This window comes from Oryx dammah, unplaced genomic scaffold (genome assembly GCF_014754425.2).
Source record: "Oryx dammah isolate SB20612 unplaced genomic scaffold, SCBI_Odam_1.1 HiC_scaffold_18, whole genome shotgun sequence".
Classification (NCBI taxonomy): Eukaryota; Metazoa; Chordata; class Mammalia; order Artiodactyla; family Bovidae; genus Oryx; species Oryx dammah.
In genome coordinates, this window is record NW_024070202.1 from 31,529,456 (window position 1) to 31,547,584 (window position 18,129).

The 18,129-nt window shown below is 42.0% G+C and overlaps 1 protein-coding gene across 2 annotated transcripts in view; it reads right to left on the minus strand.

Annotated features, from left to right (window-relative positions):
- RAPGEF5 (Rap guanine nucleotide exchange factor 5) overlaps window positions 1–18,129 on the minus strand; it is a 183,732-nt gene that overhangs the window by 100,906 nt on the left and 64,697 nt on the right. The window contains exons 5-6 of one of the 2 annotated variants that reach the window (XM_040260647.1): window positions 12,008–12,081; window positions 989–1,114 (exon numbers count right to left, since the gene is read on the minus strand). In XM_040260647.1, the coding sequence (XP_040116581.1) occupies window positions 989–1,114; window positions 12,008–12,081 (200 nt within the window). Of the gene's footprint in view, window positions 1–988; window positions 1,427–12,007; window positions 12,082–18,129 lie in introns of those variants that run through there. The other variant, XM_040260648.1, reaches the window with a different exon arrangement.

Below are 18,129 nucleotides of genomic sequence, written 5' to 3' on the forward strand. Positions count from 1 at the left end.
GCTAATGACTCGATGCCGCACTGCTATAGGTGTGTTCCGTGATCAAATGTGATAGCCTGCCATCCTGGGACCTCTCACCTCCTCTCCCTCTCCTGGTGTTTGTACTGATGTCTTGGAGCGGAACGAGCATGAACCAATTCTGCTCCCTTTCAAAGGGTTGAAAACGAAATTTCAGCAAAGATTAAAAGTCAGAGAAAAGACACGTTCCTAAACTGGGGAATTTTCCTCTTCATGAGCAGTTCTGGAGGGCTCAGCATGGAGGGTGAGGCCTTACAAACAACACCACAAAGTCAGCAGACAACAATGTGGAGCAGGAGTGAGTGGTCCCATTGTCTCCCCAGCATGACCGCAGCGTTCTTGGTTCTAAGGCTCAGTCTGAATAAATGCTTTCAGGACAACGGAGCAAAGTGTCCCTTCCCTCCAGTCTAACTGCATCTAAACAATATAACTCTTGTTGGAACACAAACGTTCATGAAATACTGGGAAAACGCCCTTCTGACTCTGCCGCTTGGTCTCAGCATCTAGAATCTGTTCCTCTGTTCTCACCTATTTCTTGAGTTAGGACTTACTTGCCTCATAACTAGATCCACCCTCTGGGCTCAACATAAAAGTACATCAGAACATTCTTTTAGAATTCATACTCCACAGAGTTTCTGATGGGGTGAAACTCCCCAAGTCAAGCCTGGAAGCTATCAGATAGACAGGCATTCATATGTGCTCCTCTGCATTCTTATATTTCTCCATGATCTACTTCTGTGAAGAGACTGCTTCTAAATCCAGGGTCATAAACCACTGGCCTAGTAAATTAGAGCAGTTGTCATTCTCTTTTACTAAGAAGCATGCTTTTAGAGGGAAAAAAAAAGAAAAAAAAAAAAAAAACCCAAGCCCAAAGAATTTAAAATAAAATATTCTTCTCTTCAAACATACAACCACGCAGAAACACTTTGCACCCCTTCAAACCTGCATCCCCAAGAGGAAACGTGCTTACGTGTTCAGACTTCTCCTGTTCTTTTTTGTCCGTCTGCAAAAACTGACAGCTTTCTCTTGCCAGCTTCTGGACCAGTTCAATTCTCCCGATATCATCTCTCTCCTGAAGTTTGCACATCATGCCGGCCTTAAGAGTTGGAGAAAAAGCGAAGATATACTTAAATCCACAGTCCCAGGACATGACACCGCTCACTGAATAGTGCACCTTATAATACACTCATCTTCTTGTGTCGCCTGGATTGAATCATGGCCTTGGTAAAAATATTTTGCCTCTCCAAAACTGAAACTTAACCTAGGAATGCCGCACCAAAAGACTTAAGTTGAGATCATTTATCAGTCTACTTTGAGAGAGGGAAAGGCAGAGCACACTGAATCACTTGCTGCTGAGGGTGCTCCTGATATGCCACTATTTGTTCCTGACAGCCTGTTTCCTGTTACATAAGCCCAGCAAGAGGTTAAAAACGCATGGGAAAGTTAGCCAGGAACTACTCCGGCCATCAGGGTGAAGTGATAGAGAACTAAAAATAACAGTACACAACCTCCTAATTCCTTAGCTCCACCAGCTCATTCCATGTACAAACACACAGTTCACAAGAAGAGCACAAGAAATTCTTTTCTTTCAAAACTGAAAAGTTACTGTGGGGCAATATCAGTAAAATAACTCCAATGTTGCATGAAATGTGGTGGAAAGTTATTAAAAATCAACTGCAAAAAGAAAGCTTCAAATTTACTCAGAGTTTAGAAATGGTCCACAAAGCACCATATTTTCATTATACCCGAGTACCAACTAATAATGATAATATGAAAAAGAATCTAGGATTTTGATAAGAAAAGAAAATGTTCATTGTTAACACACACTCTAAACAGTTTCTACTCAAATTCTTTCAAAAATGGTTCATGCTGATATATGAGGAAATGACCCAAAAAGAAATCTGAAGTTATTCCTGGCAGGAACAGCCAAAACTATCAAATCCTCGTTTTACCCTATACAATCTACAGGATTTGAATGGACCCAGCAATGTGACCAAATATGGAGAAATGCGCAGCAAGTGATCACAACTTTAGGGTCTTAATAGTTTGTACTGAAGACACATATTTTGTTGAGTAGGCATCAGAAGAATGGAACCGTCCATGCAAAGCAGTGAGGAAGTAGTTACTCCTAAGGGCAAGGACAGCTCCTTATCTAGCATTTTCTCCAACAAATAGGAAGGAAACAAAAAAAAATCAGAAGTGGCCCAAATCAAATTCCCCTGGAATAGCAAGTGGAATTTCTCCACCAAAGTCAGGGATTTATTTTTACCACGTTTCACAAGTGGTCTTCCAGTTCGTCTCCAGGGTTTCCTTAGACAAGGATCTCAGTTTATCTTAAGACAGGCTATGCAGTGCTGGAGAGCCAGAAGTACTGGAAAGCCCCTTATTGTGCTAGACAAAATTCTGAAACCACTAAACTTCAGTCCATGAGTACTAGCACTGCCCTTTAAAGCAACTGAAAGTATGTCTACTTTTTATCCAATATGACGACATTCTAAGTATTTAAATACCAACATCTATGATGTCCTCCTTTATGCATTCCTCATGTATATTCCCCTAGTTCCCTATTTTATTCGTTCATTCACTCACTCAGTCACTCACTCAGCTGATTTTATTGGAACAACCACGCACCAATATCTATTACAGGATCTAAGAACACAGTGGTGCATAACAATAAAGACCACGTCACATGTCATGTCGCTTACATTAAACAGGAGACGTGGATCACATTAACATACAGATACGAAACAGCAGATGGTGGTATATGATAAGAAGGAAAACACGGTAGGGTAAGGGACAGAGAAGGATTTGTTGGTTGACATCTGAGAGGAGACCTAAGGGGAGTGAAGGACGTTCCAGGCAGAGGAACAGAAGTTCAAGGGCCCCGAGGTCTGGGAGTGTTCAGCGTGTTCCAGGATGAGGGAAGAGCACAACAGGGCTGCAGCAGAGCTGGTGAGGGGAAACCTGTGGGACAGTTCAGAAAGCTGATGCTGGACCAGGACGTGTAGCTTCTGTACAGGACGTGCAAGAGGCTTACATTCTTTTTCTGAACAAGATGGAAAAACACTTTGACATGTTTTGAACATAGGACTGGAATAATCCAACTTATCTTTTAACAGGATCATTCCATCTTCTGGGTTGAGAAAACATTGTTAAGTGGGGAAAAGCAGTTGAAGCTATAAGGCCAATTAATACTGGTCTTCAGACAAGAACTTATTTAGAAAAGGAAAATGGCAGCAGTAGAGATGGTCGGAAGTGGTTAGATCCTGGATCTGTTTCAAAGGTAGCAGCAGAAGAAATGGTTGTCTCCAAGATATTTGGCCTGAGTGACTAGAAGGGTAGGAGCTGTCAGTTCCTGAGATTGGGAGGCTTTGTGGGGGGTTGTCTGGTACGGGATATGCCAATTAAGACACTCATGTGGAGCTGCTGGGTTGGCTGCCAGGAGATCCAGAGAAGACTAAGCTGGGGATGGGAGTCATCATAGGGTAGATGGTATTTAAACCAGAGGAAAGACTAAGGTTACCAATGGGGTAATGCAAACAAAGAAGAGAAGAAATCCATGAACTGAGTCTAATATTTAGATACTGGGAAGATGAAGAGTGAGGCCTCCCTGGTGGATCAGTGGTAAAGAATCCAGAGACTCAGTTTTGATCCCTGGGAAGATCCTGAGAAGGAAATGGTAACCCACTGCAGTATTCTTGCCTGGAGAATCCCACGGACAGAGAAGTCCATGGGGCTGCAAAGAGTTAGACACGACTTAGCAACTAAACAACAAAGATGACTAATCTGGAGCGGAGAATGAGGAGGGCTCTAGCAGGAGAGTCTGGTGAGTAGTGAATCTGGTGTTTTCAAGGAGGAGGGAGTGAAAAGCTGCATCCAGTGTAGCTGAAACATCAAATAAGAGGAGCTCAAACAACTGACATTGAATTTAACAAAAGTAATTGGTGACTTTGAGTATAACTTTTTTGGCAGAAAAAAAAGGGGTGGGGGGACAAGTTTTATTCACATGGGCTTCACAGAGAATGAGCGACAACTCTTTTGAGGAGTTTTATTTCAAGAATGGGGCACTAGTTAAAGAGTGACGCTGCAGGGAGCTCTGGTTGCTCGTTTAAGGCGAGGGATATTCCAGCACATTTATCTTTATTAGAAATCATCCCATGTAGAGAGAAATTTGATGGCGTGGGCCAGAGAGATGGCATTTTTAGGAGATATGTGCTTGAGTAGGAAAGAGAGCATAAAGACCTACTCTCAGAAACACGTGTGTGAATACTTCCCTCACTTTCCCAGGAGGGGAGGATACAGGGGGTGAACTGCAGGTAGGCTGGCATATCTGGTGACAAGAACATGGAAATTCTTTTTTGAAGACCTCTATTTCAGAAACAATTCAGGTAATTAGCTGAGAGTAAGGACCCTGAGAAGATGCTGGAAGCATAACAAAAGAGAGCATGTAACAGTCATTTCAGTTCCAAGGCTTAGCAAACCTTTTTCTATAAAGGGTCAGAGTGTACATATTCTAGGCTCAGTGGGCTGTGCGGTTCTGGTGCAAGGACCCAAAGTGGAAGAGTGAAAGTGTTAGTCGCTCAGTTGTGTCTGACTCTTTGCAACTCCACAGACTGTAGCCCACCAGGCTGCTCTGTCCATGGGATTCTCCAGGCAAGAAAGAATACTGGAATGGGTTGCCATTCCCTTCTCTAGGGGAATCTTCCTGACCCAGGGATTGAACCTGGGTCTTCTGCATTGCAGGCCGATGCTTTACCATCTGAGCCACTGTGCAGTTTTAACAAAATGGAGCAAGAGACAGTATGTAAGTGAATGAGCACAGCTGTGTTCCAATAACACTTTATTTACAAAACAGGCAGGAGGCTGTGGTTTCTCAACTTTTGACCTGAGAGAATAGGAAACTGGACAACAAAAACAGAATCAGACTGCCAAGCATTAGTAAGGAACCACTTGATTTTATTTTTAGATCCTTTTACCATTCTAGCCATCCTCCTTAGGACATACTGGTTTATCAGGATTTTAAAGGAGTTCATAACCTGAGCTAATGCTAAACAAATGGGCCAGTCTTGAAGATGCTCTTTTAATCACTGCCACAGAGTAAAAAGAGCACCTGTGGAATTAAGGATCTTCCTTTAAAACTAAGAAGAGAAAGAAATTATTCTGGGAAATTTCTAGATAAAAATGATCAACATTCTTTAAATGTTTTGATACTTAAAGGACTGTATCTCTGTTATCCAGAAAATCCATTTATGCTGACCATCTAGGATTTCTTCTCTCTCCATCCGTGTCATTCTCCCAGTGTGTAATACACTGTCTTGCTAAAGGAGAGAGGGTGTTAATGACCCTGTAAGCTCTGGACCTGCTGTGTGGTTGCTTACTCAGCAGTGTGATGGATTGGTCTCCATCTCTGCCTGCTCCCTGGGGTGGCAGCCTTGGGTAACAGAGGGCATGAGTGGGATGGGCCAGGCTGGGATGGTACACAGGAGGAGAGCACCTTGAGCTAACTGACCTGGTGAGTGAGAATGAGCCTGCTACCTCTTCTTACCAGCACTGGCTCCAAAGCTCCTGGGCCAAGTTTCCACAGATGCCAGTTTGGACAGAGAGTCTTTACTTCTGTCAGTGGGTTCCACACATATCCTTAGAATATAACTGAAAATATCATCAGCAACAAAACGATAGGACTGAGGAGAGGAAATTTAAGAGAACTTAACTATTTCTTTGGCTTCTATGTGAACATGAGTTTCTTCCTTAGGATCCTAAATAGAGACTTTTCTTTCTTGAGGAAATACATTTTTATCAGCACCATATACTTGGGTTTACAAATCATGTATTTTAAACACAAAATGCTATTATTTTTAAAAATGGGTTTTCAGATGGGCTTAATTTTTTCATGTTTATAATTAAATCATCTTATAATTTTAAAAGGAATATTGTGATCTAGATTTTCTGGTCTCTTGCATAATTTCCAGATGCATTTCACAAGATAATCAATTTGATAGCTGCTGCTACTGCTAAGTCACTTCAGTCGTGTCCGACTCTGTGCAACCCCACAGACGGCAGCCCACCAGGCTCCCCCATCCCTGGGATTCTCCAGGCAAGAATACTGGAGTGGGTTGCCATTTCCTTCTCCAATGCATGAAAATGAAAAGTGAAAGTGAAGTCGCTCAGTCGTGTCTGACTCCCAGCAACCCCATGGACCCGCAGCCTACCAGGCTCCTCCATCCATGGGATTTTCCAGGTAAGAGTACTGGAGTTGGGTGCCATTGCCTTCTCCAATTTGATAGCACTCATATATAACTATCAAAAAAGGCTTTCAAGGAGGGTTATGAAAGCTTCTTCACTCCCTAGAGAACTTTAAGCCTGGAGAGATGCCCATATATCCTAGATAGTTTTATAAGACAGTACTCTTTGGAAATACCATGCTCAACCAGATGTTCTCCAGGGGGTTCCTTTCACAGTTCTGTAATTTAGTGATTTAATTCAAAAAAGCCATGCATTTATTAATATATTTTGAGAGCTTTGTTATGGCAAGAGAGGCAAGATAACTAACAGCCCTTGATCTAGACTTTCACGTGACAGGAGTACTTAATTTATCTATGTGAAATTAATTATAAACTGTTTACCTAACACTCTAGACCAGAAAAAAATAAAGGATTAATGTGTAACAGTCAGAAGAGTTATTTAAGAGCCTTATTTCAAGGTCTGCTTTGGAGAAAAAAAAACTCTCTAATGCATAATTAAAGCTATTCATATTATTTTCAGTATTTGAGAAATGTTATGAATGTAAATGAAAAGTCTGTTTCCTTTATAAATGGAGTCATAAAAATGTTTGGTCCATTCTTTCAGGGATAAAATGAAACTTAGACAGAATGCCCTTAGGAAAAGCTACAAGGATGATAACAACCTTTATGACATAAGGTGAAAGAGCACAGTTCTATATATGGAAGCATTTTCTGCATTATCATGACCTTAAAAATCAGCTTTTCTATAACACCTAGCAAAAGCATCATGCCAAAACTGCTATTCAAGGGGAAGGAAAACCAGGATGAAAAGGTCTATCTTTCATGAAAGCACTTCTGTAATAACAATGCTCTTCAACATAAATTCAGGGTATGTGGGTAAATTAGAATTTACTACTATATAGTAGATTCATTTTTTCAAAAATTAAATCTTGACTAGAAATTCATTAAAAAACAAATTTTTTTTTGCTACTTTAAACAGAAAGCCCAAATGACAGAATGAAACACTGATCGGCTGGGATGCTATATTACATTACTAAATGGCATGTACCTATTTCCAATAGAGAAAACAGTAAGAATTCTTTTCAGGAAAATTCAAAAGTTAATTCATAATAAATTACAAATATTAATAAAGAATAATTTCATTTTTATTATTCATTTTCTCAAATTTCTTCAGAGAAAGAAAATGATGACAAATATTTTACTAGATGGACTAGAAAAATGCATACTTTGATAACTGGGGAAAAGAATCAAGAAGCAGTTACAGTGAAAAGTAAATGTGATAGAAAGTGTGATGGTAAAGACAGGTTTACTAATGCCCAGGGCATCACAAGGACAGGCCTCAACACCATGCTGGGGCATCACAGCGCCTGGGAAAGCATTCAGTGACTTTTGGTCCCTCACAGTGCAAGTTCAGGGAGATTCGTTCCTCCGGTCTTCCTCCCTTGTGGAATCACCTGTGTTAATAATATACCTCACTGGTTAGTCAGACCCATCCTCTACCAACAATTTGTGATACTGTGTTGTGCCAAATTGTACCCAGAACACAGAAGGGGGCAGAAACCAGAGCTACATGGAATGTATGACTGTTACTTCCCTCAAACACTTTTCTTCCTCTATTATATTACATAACTATCTCTTCTAATGAAGCTACATACATCACAGATTTAATGTAATTGATGAAGTAAGGGGTTCATTCATTATATATACTTAATTCTTTGAACTTTCAGACTAGAATAGAAAAGTCACCATATTTTACCTTGCTTTGACCTGACAGAAATTACAGCTTAGGTCTTATACATTATTGACCATCTGATATGCAGACACCACAATCATAGACAGAGTAACACTGTAGCCCAGCCCTGACAGGTACCATAGATCCTCAAACTAAAACATAAGGCAACAGATGATCATGGGAACACCAGGAGGCTAACTGTTGCTGAGAACTTACTGTATGCCAGGCACTGTTCTAACTGCTTCACATACACTCACTTAATCTTCAGAGCAATTATCTCCATTTCAGAGATGTTAGGAAGGCTGTTTAGCACAGTGGTTACAAGCAAGAATATTGGAACCATACTACCTTGCTTGGATTCCCATCCCCATCACTTAGCAGTGAATCCTAGCAGGGTCCTTTGGGGCTCCCCAGGCATGAGGGACAGGGCTTTTTGTCCCCTGTTGTTTGGGGGCAAGATTCCAGCCTCCAGGAGCTTCCCTGAGTTCCAAAGGGCTGGTTCAGTTGCTAATCAAGGTAAGGAGAACCAAGAAACCACCAGAGGCAAGAGCCAGAGCCAGAGCAGCTCATCAAGATTAGGAGACCCTAGCACACCCTTCCTGGTGGCTCAGCTGGGAAAGAATCCACCTGCAATGCAGGAGACCTGGTTCAATTCCTGGGTCAGGAAGTTCCCCTGGATAAGAGATAGGCTTCCCACTCCAACATTCTTGGGCTTCCTTGGTGGCTCAGATGCTAAAGAATCCACCTGCAATGTGGGAGACCTGGGTTTGATACCTGAGTTGGGAAGATCTCCCAGAGGAGGGCATGGTAACTCACTCCAGTATTCTTGCCTGGAGAATCCCCATGGACAGAATAGCCTGGCAGGCTACAGCCCATGGGGTCGCAAAGTCAGACATGACTGAGTGACTAAGCACAGCACACACCCCCAATCTTGTCAGCAAACTCACCCTTGGAAAGTACTGTTATAAAATTTCATTTTCAAGGCAGGAGCCCACTGTGCCCCCCTTTGTCTGGCAAAGTAAAAAAGTTATCCTTTTCTACTTCATCCAAAATTCTGTCTCTGACATGCAATTCAGCTGTACACCAGTGTACAGAGAAGCTTGAGCTTTTGGCATCAGCAGTTCATCTGTAAAGTGGTGGTAATTATATTATCAGCCTCATAGGGTTTGTTGTGAGGTTTTAAAATACGTTAATAAAAACAAAGAGCTTAGGAGAGTGCATTTGAAGTGTTATCTAAGTGTTAACTCTCGACACTCTAAAGAAAAGCATCATGGGACACCAGAGAGCAGAGTAGCTTGCCCGGGGTGCTGGAACAGAGCCCAGCCCCAAGCCCCGGCAGCCTGGCCCAGGAGGCAGCGCTCTTAACCTCATGGGTGTGGCCTGACATTCACGGGGCAACTCTTTCACGTGCCAAAATGGCAGGCATTTGTTATGCTGCTTCATTTCAGCTTCATGACATCTCCACTCTACAAAGATGAAAACCAGGCATGCTAGTCACTGCCCAGCATAGCGGGGATACTTTGGACACCCTGGTGACAAAGGATGCCACCCTAAAGGAACACACAAGTTTAGAGACTCTGCAGAACTTGCCTACAGGCACCCGCTGTGAGGAGGAGGGGCTGGGGTGTAAACCAGGCCACATGCTCCCTTCACCGTGCATACACACCACTGCATGGAAACAGGAAGTTTCTCAGGCAGCAAACCAGCACACGGCAAGAGAACTAGTTTCCTGAGAAAGGTTTCTGAGAAATCTTTGTACAACAAGGCCCAGTCTCTCCAGAGTTAGTAACGGGCTTAGCCCTTTGTACACCTAAAGTTTTCAACAGCCACAGGAAGTTTTTCCTGTAGTGACACATTTCATCACATACAGGGAAGGAATGCAAAACCAGTTTGCATTTAACTTGTTTAAAACATGCTCTGGAGTGAGAACTGCAATAATGTGAAATACTGTAAGAGCCTGGCGTATAGGGGCTTGATTAATTTTTACATACATACACACACACATACCACAAATATCAAATAAATAAATTTTTGCAGAAAGTGCACACGTTTATACCCATGAGCACACACATACATCTGTTTCTAAATCTGTCTAGATATATGATGGAGAAACTCTGGATGTTTTCTTTAAGCTTGCCTTACACAACCTGAACCCCTGGTGAGTCCACTCAGCGCATTTGAATAGACGGACCTGCAGGATTAAGCCATTAAAAGCGGCCCCTCTCATTGTGGGAGTGGATCAGACCTCCGATCAGACCTCCTCAGACACGTCAGTGGAGGTGACAGCTGTCCAGGCCTCTAACACTCACAGTCAGGCACCCCACTGAATTAAGTCATGACTTCCCAACGTAAAAAGAATCTGTTCCTGATCTAATTATGGATTCACCGGTTTCAGGCCATCATTCCTCTGTACATTCTACAGATGCTCAGAGATGTCACCGTTGCTGAAGAAAAATCACAAAATCTTGTCGAGCAAGCTCTGCACATCCACTTGAGATACACCAAGGAATAGAACTGCATTAACACAGACTTTTGCCCACAGAATAAGTCCAAAATAAATTAAAACTAGAAGCTGAAATTGAGTAACTAAATAATAAATAAAATGTCCCACTAATAATTTGATGCTTTAAGAAACCTTTGAGAAAGCAATCCCTGCCTAGGTTTACTTGGAAGCCTGAAATGTAATTGCAGTATAAGCCTGTGGATTGCAACATTCTGAGTATGACCATAGCAAAACAATTCCAAACAAGTCCTTATATGAACTTATTAGGCTATGAAAGCCTATGCAATCCTGCCTAACAAAGTTAATGTGATTATTCTAACTGGAATCCACAGATATACAACTTTAAAGGTGGAGTGCAAGGCGTCAACCAAACTAAGCATCTTTTCTTCACCAGGCCTATTGAGGTATACTTGATATACAACTAGTCACATACATTTAACGTACCCATTTTGATGAGTCTGGACCCACTTGATACCAGGATGCCATCATCACAATCCTGAGAGGGCATCTCCTCTGCAGGTCCAGCAAGGAGAACCCAGCAACACCCTCCACTTAGTAAGGGCTCAAATGGGCTTGTCTGTTTGGTTTTTCTCCTCCTTTCACCCTGAGTGTAGAGTCTGTCCAACTCTTCTCCCTGGGTAGATCAGTCAACCCCACCACTCTGTACACAACACGATTTCCAAGTAGTGGACTCCCCTGAACCCACTCTTTTCTCTTTCTTGTGTATAATAAAATCCCATGGCCTTCTTATTCAACACAGTTCTCTTTTTAATCCTCACAACTTCCCTATCAGGTAGGTTTAGAGATGAGTCATCTAACCCTTCAAAAGGGTTAAGAAACTGCTTTAATGCAGCTAGGTATTTAGCCATATCATATAACGCTATAGCTGGGTGTCAAGGCAGTGGAAGTCTAAGGAGTAGAGCTGAATTGCTGGGGAGTTTGCAAAATAAAGTCCTTATGCTATCTGTTCCGTTTCTCTCCCTTCTGTTCCCACAAAGAAACTGTCAATGCTCTGCATTTACATAAAGTTTACAACAGTAGGGTGTCCAGTTTTTATGCTGCCATACTATTTGAGGTCAGCTGCTACTATAAGTATGTTCGTGCCACAAAGTAAATGCTGGGGGTGAGTACAGAAACTCTGCCAGGGGAGGCACCACACTGATCTGTTGGGCTCTGTCCCGGCTGACTCTCTTCTGCCGGAGCCAGCTGTCTCCACGGGGCGGAGGGCCCCAGGATGGTCTCCCCTGGTTCTTCACTTACTTGGCTTGCTTCCTCTGGGAAGTGGGAGCTGTCTCCATACCTGTCCTTCTCCCATGAATCAAATTATAAACATAATGAGCAATTTCAGCCCTTTCTGGTAGAATATCTCCTAATCAAAAATAAGTGCTCCATTCCCATAATTTCACAGAACACAGAAGGTGAGACCTGGATCCCCTGCCTACCCCTGCACTCTCTCACCACTCTCACCACAGAAGAAGGGCGTAGGGAGGGGCCTCACAGAGCTTGGCACACCTGAGGGTCTGCAGCAGCTTCAGCCTCTGTCACAGTCACATGTTTGTCCCTGTTTTCTTCGTCTTGTGCAAGTGCTTAAGTAAAAAAAAGAAAGAAAGAAAGACAAAGAACAGTATTAAGCAAACGGAGCATCATAAGAAAATTGCTTCAGGTCACTTTCTTTTCAGATGGCAATCTGGCAGGAAAAAAGGATGTTAGGTAGAGACCCAAAATATAAGTATCAGTACTATTTTTTACAATAAATTATTTGGATGAATAGTTTCACTAATAGCACTGGGCATTTTTCACATCCATTATCTCATTTGTTAAATCAATAACATTGGAGATATCTGATCTCAATTTTCCTTGTCACCTTAACCCATCCAGACATCATCATGCCAGTTTTGTGCTTTACCAAAAGGGAGCTGGGGTAGAGATAAACACTTCTACCAGTTCATGTGAGAATATCATATTTTTAACGTGATTTTTTTGGGCTAATAGTTTAGTGTTATCCCAGATGGCTCAGATGGTAAAGAACCTGCCTGCAACGCCAGAGACCTGGGTTCAATCCCTGAGTCGGGAAGATCCCCTGGAGAATGGAATGGCAACCCACTCCAGTTTTCTTGCCTGGGAAATCCATGGGCAGAGGAGCCTGGAGGGCTATAGTCCATGGGGTCACAAAAGAGTCAGACATGACTGAGCAACTAACACATATTATGAAGGAAGCATGATTTTTCTTAAAATTAGAGTATAATTCACAATGTTGTCTTAGTTTTAAGTATATAGTAAAGTGATTCAGTTACATATATGTATATTCTTTTTTAGATTCTTTTCCATTATACTTTATTACAAGATATTGAGTATAGCTGCCTGTACTAAACAGTAGGACCTTGTTATTTATCTGTTTTACATATAGTACTGTTTATCTGCTAATCTCAAACTTGGAATTTTTCCATGTCCCAACTTCCCCTTATGGTAACAATACATTTGTTTTCTAAGTCTATGAATCTGTCTCTGTTTTATAAATAAGTTCACTTGTATCATTTTTGAGATTCCACATGTAAGTGCTATTATATGACAGTTGTCTTTCTCTTTCTGCCTTACTTCAATTATTATGATAACCCCTACGTCCATCCATGCTGCTACAAATGGCATTATTTCATTCTTTTTAATGACTGAGTAAAATTCCATTGCATATCTGTACCACATCTTCTTTACCCATTCCTCTGTCAACGTACATTCAGGTGCTTCCATGTCTTGGCTTTTGTAAATATTGCTGCAGTGAGCATTGGGGTGCATGGATGTTTTTGAATTAAGAGTTTTCTCTGGATATATGCCCAGGAGTGGGAATGCTGGAAGAAGCATGATTATTTTATATGTGGACTGCATGGAGCATTGTCAGCACAAAATTCTAAACTATGGAGTCTTGACTCGACCTCTTCTCCCATATTTCCCCAGCACCTCCCTATCAAAGTCCTTGTCAGCCTTTCTGCACTGGTGCAATAACCGCCTACCACGAAGCCCCTGATTCCAGCCTCTCCTTACTGAAACCTAGCTTGAGCAGAACTGTTAGTAATTAGTCTCAGAAAATACAACAGTAAGTACACTGCTCTGGCCTCTGTATCGCCTATCTCATTAACTCTGAACACTGTTCATCATGGAAGGTCTTCCTTGAACTCTCTGGGGTCCTCATCTCTGACTTCACACTGACATTCAATGTCAGAATGCAGTGTACCCAGCTCTGATCCAAACTCCATGATTTCATCATTTCTCTCCTTATACAGCTTGCTCTGCCATTTTAACAAATATGTACTTAGTACCTGCTAGATGCCTGGCACTGGGTTTATGCCTGTGAACAAGGCAGACCTCATAAAGCACACACACTGCCTGGGGGATAGCTAACAGCTACTGCTGCAACCAGTAACAATCACAATTATCAGAACAATAATCTTTAAAAATGAGACAGGAGTAAAGATCATAATAAATAGGGAAATGAAAGCCAACTAAGGGAGGTCACTGTGGAGAACAGGCCAGGCACACTGCTTCTTAGAAGAAGCGACACTTGTGCTGAGACCGGTGGGTGAGAGTGATGCAAGACAGGCCTGGAGAAAGCATGGAACACCATGTGGATGCTAGTCTGAGAACACGGGGTTGGAGGGCAGGGGGGCATTCAGTTCAGTTCAGTTCAGTCGCTCAGTCGTGTCCGACTCTTTGCAACCCTATGAACCGCAGCACGCCAGGCCTCCCTGTCCATCACCAACTCCCAGAGTCCACCCAAACCCATGTCCATTGTGTCGGTGATTCTATCCAACCAACTCATCCTCTGTCCGCCCCTTCTCCTCCTGCCCTTAAGCTTTCCCAGCATCAGGGTCTTTTCAAATAAGTCAGCTCTCCGCATCAGGTGGCCAAAGGATTGGAGTTTCACCTTCAACATCAGTCCCTCCAGTGAACACCCAGGACTGATCTTTAGGATGGACTGGTTGGATCTCCTTGCAGTCCAAGGGACCGTCAAGAGTCTTCTCCAACACTACAGTTCAAAAACATCAATTCTTCGACCCTCAGCTTTCATTATAGTCCAACTCTCACATCCATACACGACTACTGGAAAAACCATAGCCTTGACTAGACGGACCTCTGTTGGCAAAGTAACATCTCTGCTTTTTAATATGCTGTCTAGGTTGGTCATAACTTTCCTTCCAAGGAGCAAGCGTCTTTCAATTCCATGGCTGCAATCACCATCCCCAGTGATTTTGGAGCCCCAAAAAATAAAGTCTGACACTGTTTCCACTGTTTCCCCATCTATTTGCCATGAAGTGATGGGACTGGATGCCATGATCTTCGTTTTCTGAATGTTGAGCTTTAAGCCAACTTTTTCACTCTCTTCTTTTACTTTCATCAAGAGGCTTTTTAGTTCCTCTTCACTTTCTGTCATAAGGGTGGTGTCATCTGCATATCTGAGGTTGTTGATATTTCTCCCAGCAATCTTGATTCCAGCTTGTGCTTCTTCCAGCCCAGCATTTCTCATGTACTCTGCATAGAAGTTAAATAACAGGGTGACAACATACAGCCTTGATGTACTCCTTTTCGTATTTGGAACCAGTCTGTTGTTCCATGTCCAGTTCTAACTGTTGCTTCCTGACCTGCATATAGGTTTCTCAAGAGGCAGGCCAGGTGGTCTGGTATTCCCATCTCTTTCAGAATTTTCCACAGTTTATTGTGATCCACACAGTCAAAGGCTTTGGCGTAGTCAATAAAGCAGAAATAGATGTTTTTTCTGGAACTCTCTTGCTTTTTCAATGATCCAGTGGATGTTGGCAATTTGATCTCTGGTTCCTCTGCCTTTTCTAAAACCAGCTTGAACATCTGGAAGTTCACAGTTCACATATTACTGAAGCCTGGTGAAGGAATTTTAAATTGGGAACTGCATAACGTGATGTCTATTTTCAAAAGTTCTGTTTACCTGCTTTGAGGAGACCAGACTTAGGAGAAGCAAGACAGGAAGCAGGGAGCCCAGTTAGGTGATCATGGCTTCCCATCTGGGCTAGAAATGACCATAGCACAGACCGGGATGGGGGGAGGGAGGGGCAGATGAGCTGAAGCAACAGGGAGAATCTGAGCTGTGTTTCTGAGACATAATTTGCCAATGAACTGAATAGGAGAGACAAGGAACTGCATGGGAGTGGGGGCGGGGGGCAGGTGGCAGGGAGATTAGTGAGCAAAGGTAATCCAGGATGATACCTAAGTAGAATAAGTCATTGCTTGTGCCCACTGTACCACTTATTCTTTTTGCCTTCTCCATCAACAGCAGGCCCCAAACACAGCAACCTACTGACAGCGAGGTCGCCCGCTGAATATTATTTCATGTACCTTTTGCTTTTATGTTTCTCTTATGCCAACTGTGTGGCACTCACCATGGCGCCCACCTAAAATGCTGCACACACAGTGTGAGTGCTGTAAAAACTAACTGAGATGAACAATTTCTCCCCAAGTGAGCAAAAAGGCACAAATTGACTACACCTACATACATAAACTATGTCTTTCATAACCATTTACGAAAAAAGAAGGGAGGGAAAGTCTTCTCTTAAACTCCATGGAAAACCAGGATAACTCCGACCAGCTGAGCATTAAAAAGCAAGGCAGGAACAACAGAAGCTGACAGAAGCTTTTCTTCTGCTTTCAGCAAAAAGTTCCATTCATGCTCGTTCAAAGGGGGCCCTCTGTTGCTACTGCTCCCCAATTAGGAGGAAATTTAAGAATAAAGAAAAACACTAATATTTTCTCTGAAAAATGAGACATAAATGAAAAGGGAAAAATAAAATACAAAATAACATCTACAATTCCACTTAAAAATGCAGTGGGTTGTAGAAATAAGTAACCTATCTGAAATATTGTAAGAAGCCTTTCTTCATCCTGTAATGAGGAACAGTGTTCCTAGAGGGCAAGTCAATAATATGCCAACAGGGAACAACTGTGCCTGCATTAAGTACTCACTATACCTTGGCACTTAATTTATGTTTTATTTGAATTTTTACTCTTTTAAGTTTTAGTTTTGATGAAAATTTAAAAAAATTAAAATTTGGAGTATTTTGGCCCCATTACATGTTTGTTTTTGTTTTTAAAACAACAATGTTCTGATTTCTGTGCATTTCTTTTTTTCATCTTATTAACTGCATCATACAACATGCAGGATCAGTCAGTCAGTTCAGTCGCTCAGTTGTGTCCAACTCTTTGTGACCCCATGAACTGCAGCACACCAGGCCTCCCTGTCCATCACCAACTCCCAGAGCTTACTCTAACTCACATCCATCGAGTCAGTGATGCCATCCAGCCATCTCATTCTCTGTCATGCCCTTCTTGTCCTGCCTTCAATCTTTCCCAGCATCAGGGTCTTTTCCAGTGAGTCAGTTCTTTGCATCAGGTGGCCAAAGGATTCGAGTTTCAGCTTCAGCATCAGTCCTTCCAATGAATGTTCAGGCCTGATTTCCTTTAGGATGGACTGGTTGGATCTCCTTGCTATCCAAGGGACTCTTAAGAGCCTTCTCCAACACCACAGTTCAAAAGCATCAATTCTTCGGCGCTTAGCTTTCTTTATAGTCCAACTCTCACATCCATCCATACATGACTACTGGAAAAACCAAAGCTTTGACTAGATGGACGTTTGCTAGCAAAGTAATGTCTCTGCTTTTTAATATGGTGTCTAGGCTGGTCATAACTTTTCTTCCCAGGAGCAAGTGTCTTTTAATTTCATGGCTGCAGTCACCATCTGCAGTGATTTTGGAGCCCAAAAAATAAAGTCTGTCACCTTTTCCACTGTTTCCCCATCTATTTGCCACCAAGTGATGGGACCAGATGCCATGATCTTAGTTTTCTGAATGTTGAGTTTTAAGCCAACTTTTTCACTCTCCTCTTTAATTTTCATAAATTGAAGAAAGTATGGAAAACTACTAGACCATACAGGTATGACCTAAATAAAATCCCTTAGGATTATACAGTAAAACTGACAAATAGATTCAAGGAATTAGATCTGATAGACAGAGTACCCAAAGGACTATGGCCAGAGGTTCATGACATTGTACAGGAAGCAGTGATCAAGACTATCCCCAAGAAAATGAAATGCAAAAAGGCAAAATGGTTGTCTAAGGAGGCCTTACAAATAGCCGAGAAAAGAAGAGAAGCTAAAGGCAAAGGAGAAAAGGAAAGATATACCCATTTGAATGCAGAGTTCCAAAGAGAGAAAGCCTTCCTCAGTGATCAATATAAAGACATAAAGGAAAACAATAGAATGGGAAAGTCTAGAGATCTCTTCAAGAAAATTAGAGATAATAAGGGAACGTTTCACACAAAGATGAGCACAATAAAAAACAGAAATGGTACAGACCTAACAGAAGCAGAAGATATTAAGAAGAGGTGGCAAGAATACACAGAAGAACTGTACAAAAAAGATCTTCATGACCCAGATAACCACAATGGTGTGATCGATCACCTAGAACCAGACATCCTGGAATGTGAAGTCAAGTGGGCCTTAGTAGCATCACTACGAACAAAGTTAGTCAAGGTGATGGAATTCCAGTTGAGCTTTTTCAAATACTAAAAGATGATGCTGTGAAAGTGAGGCACTCAATATGCCAGCAAGTTTGGAAAAC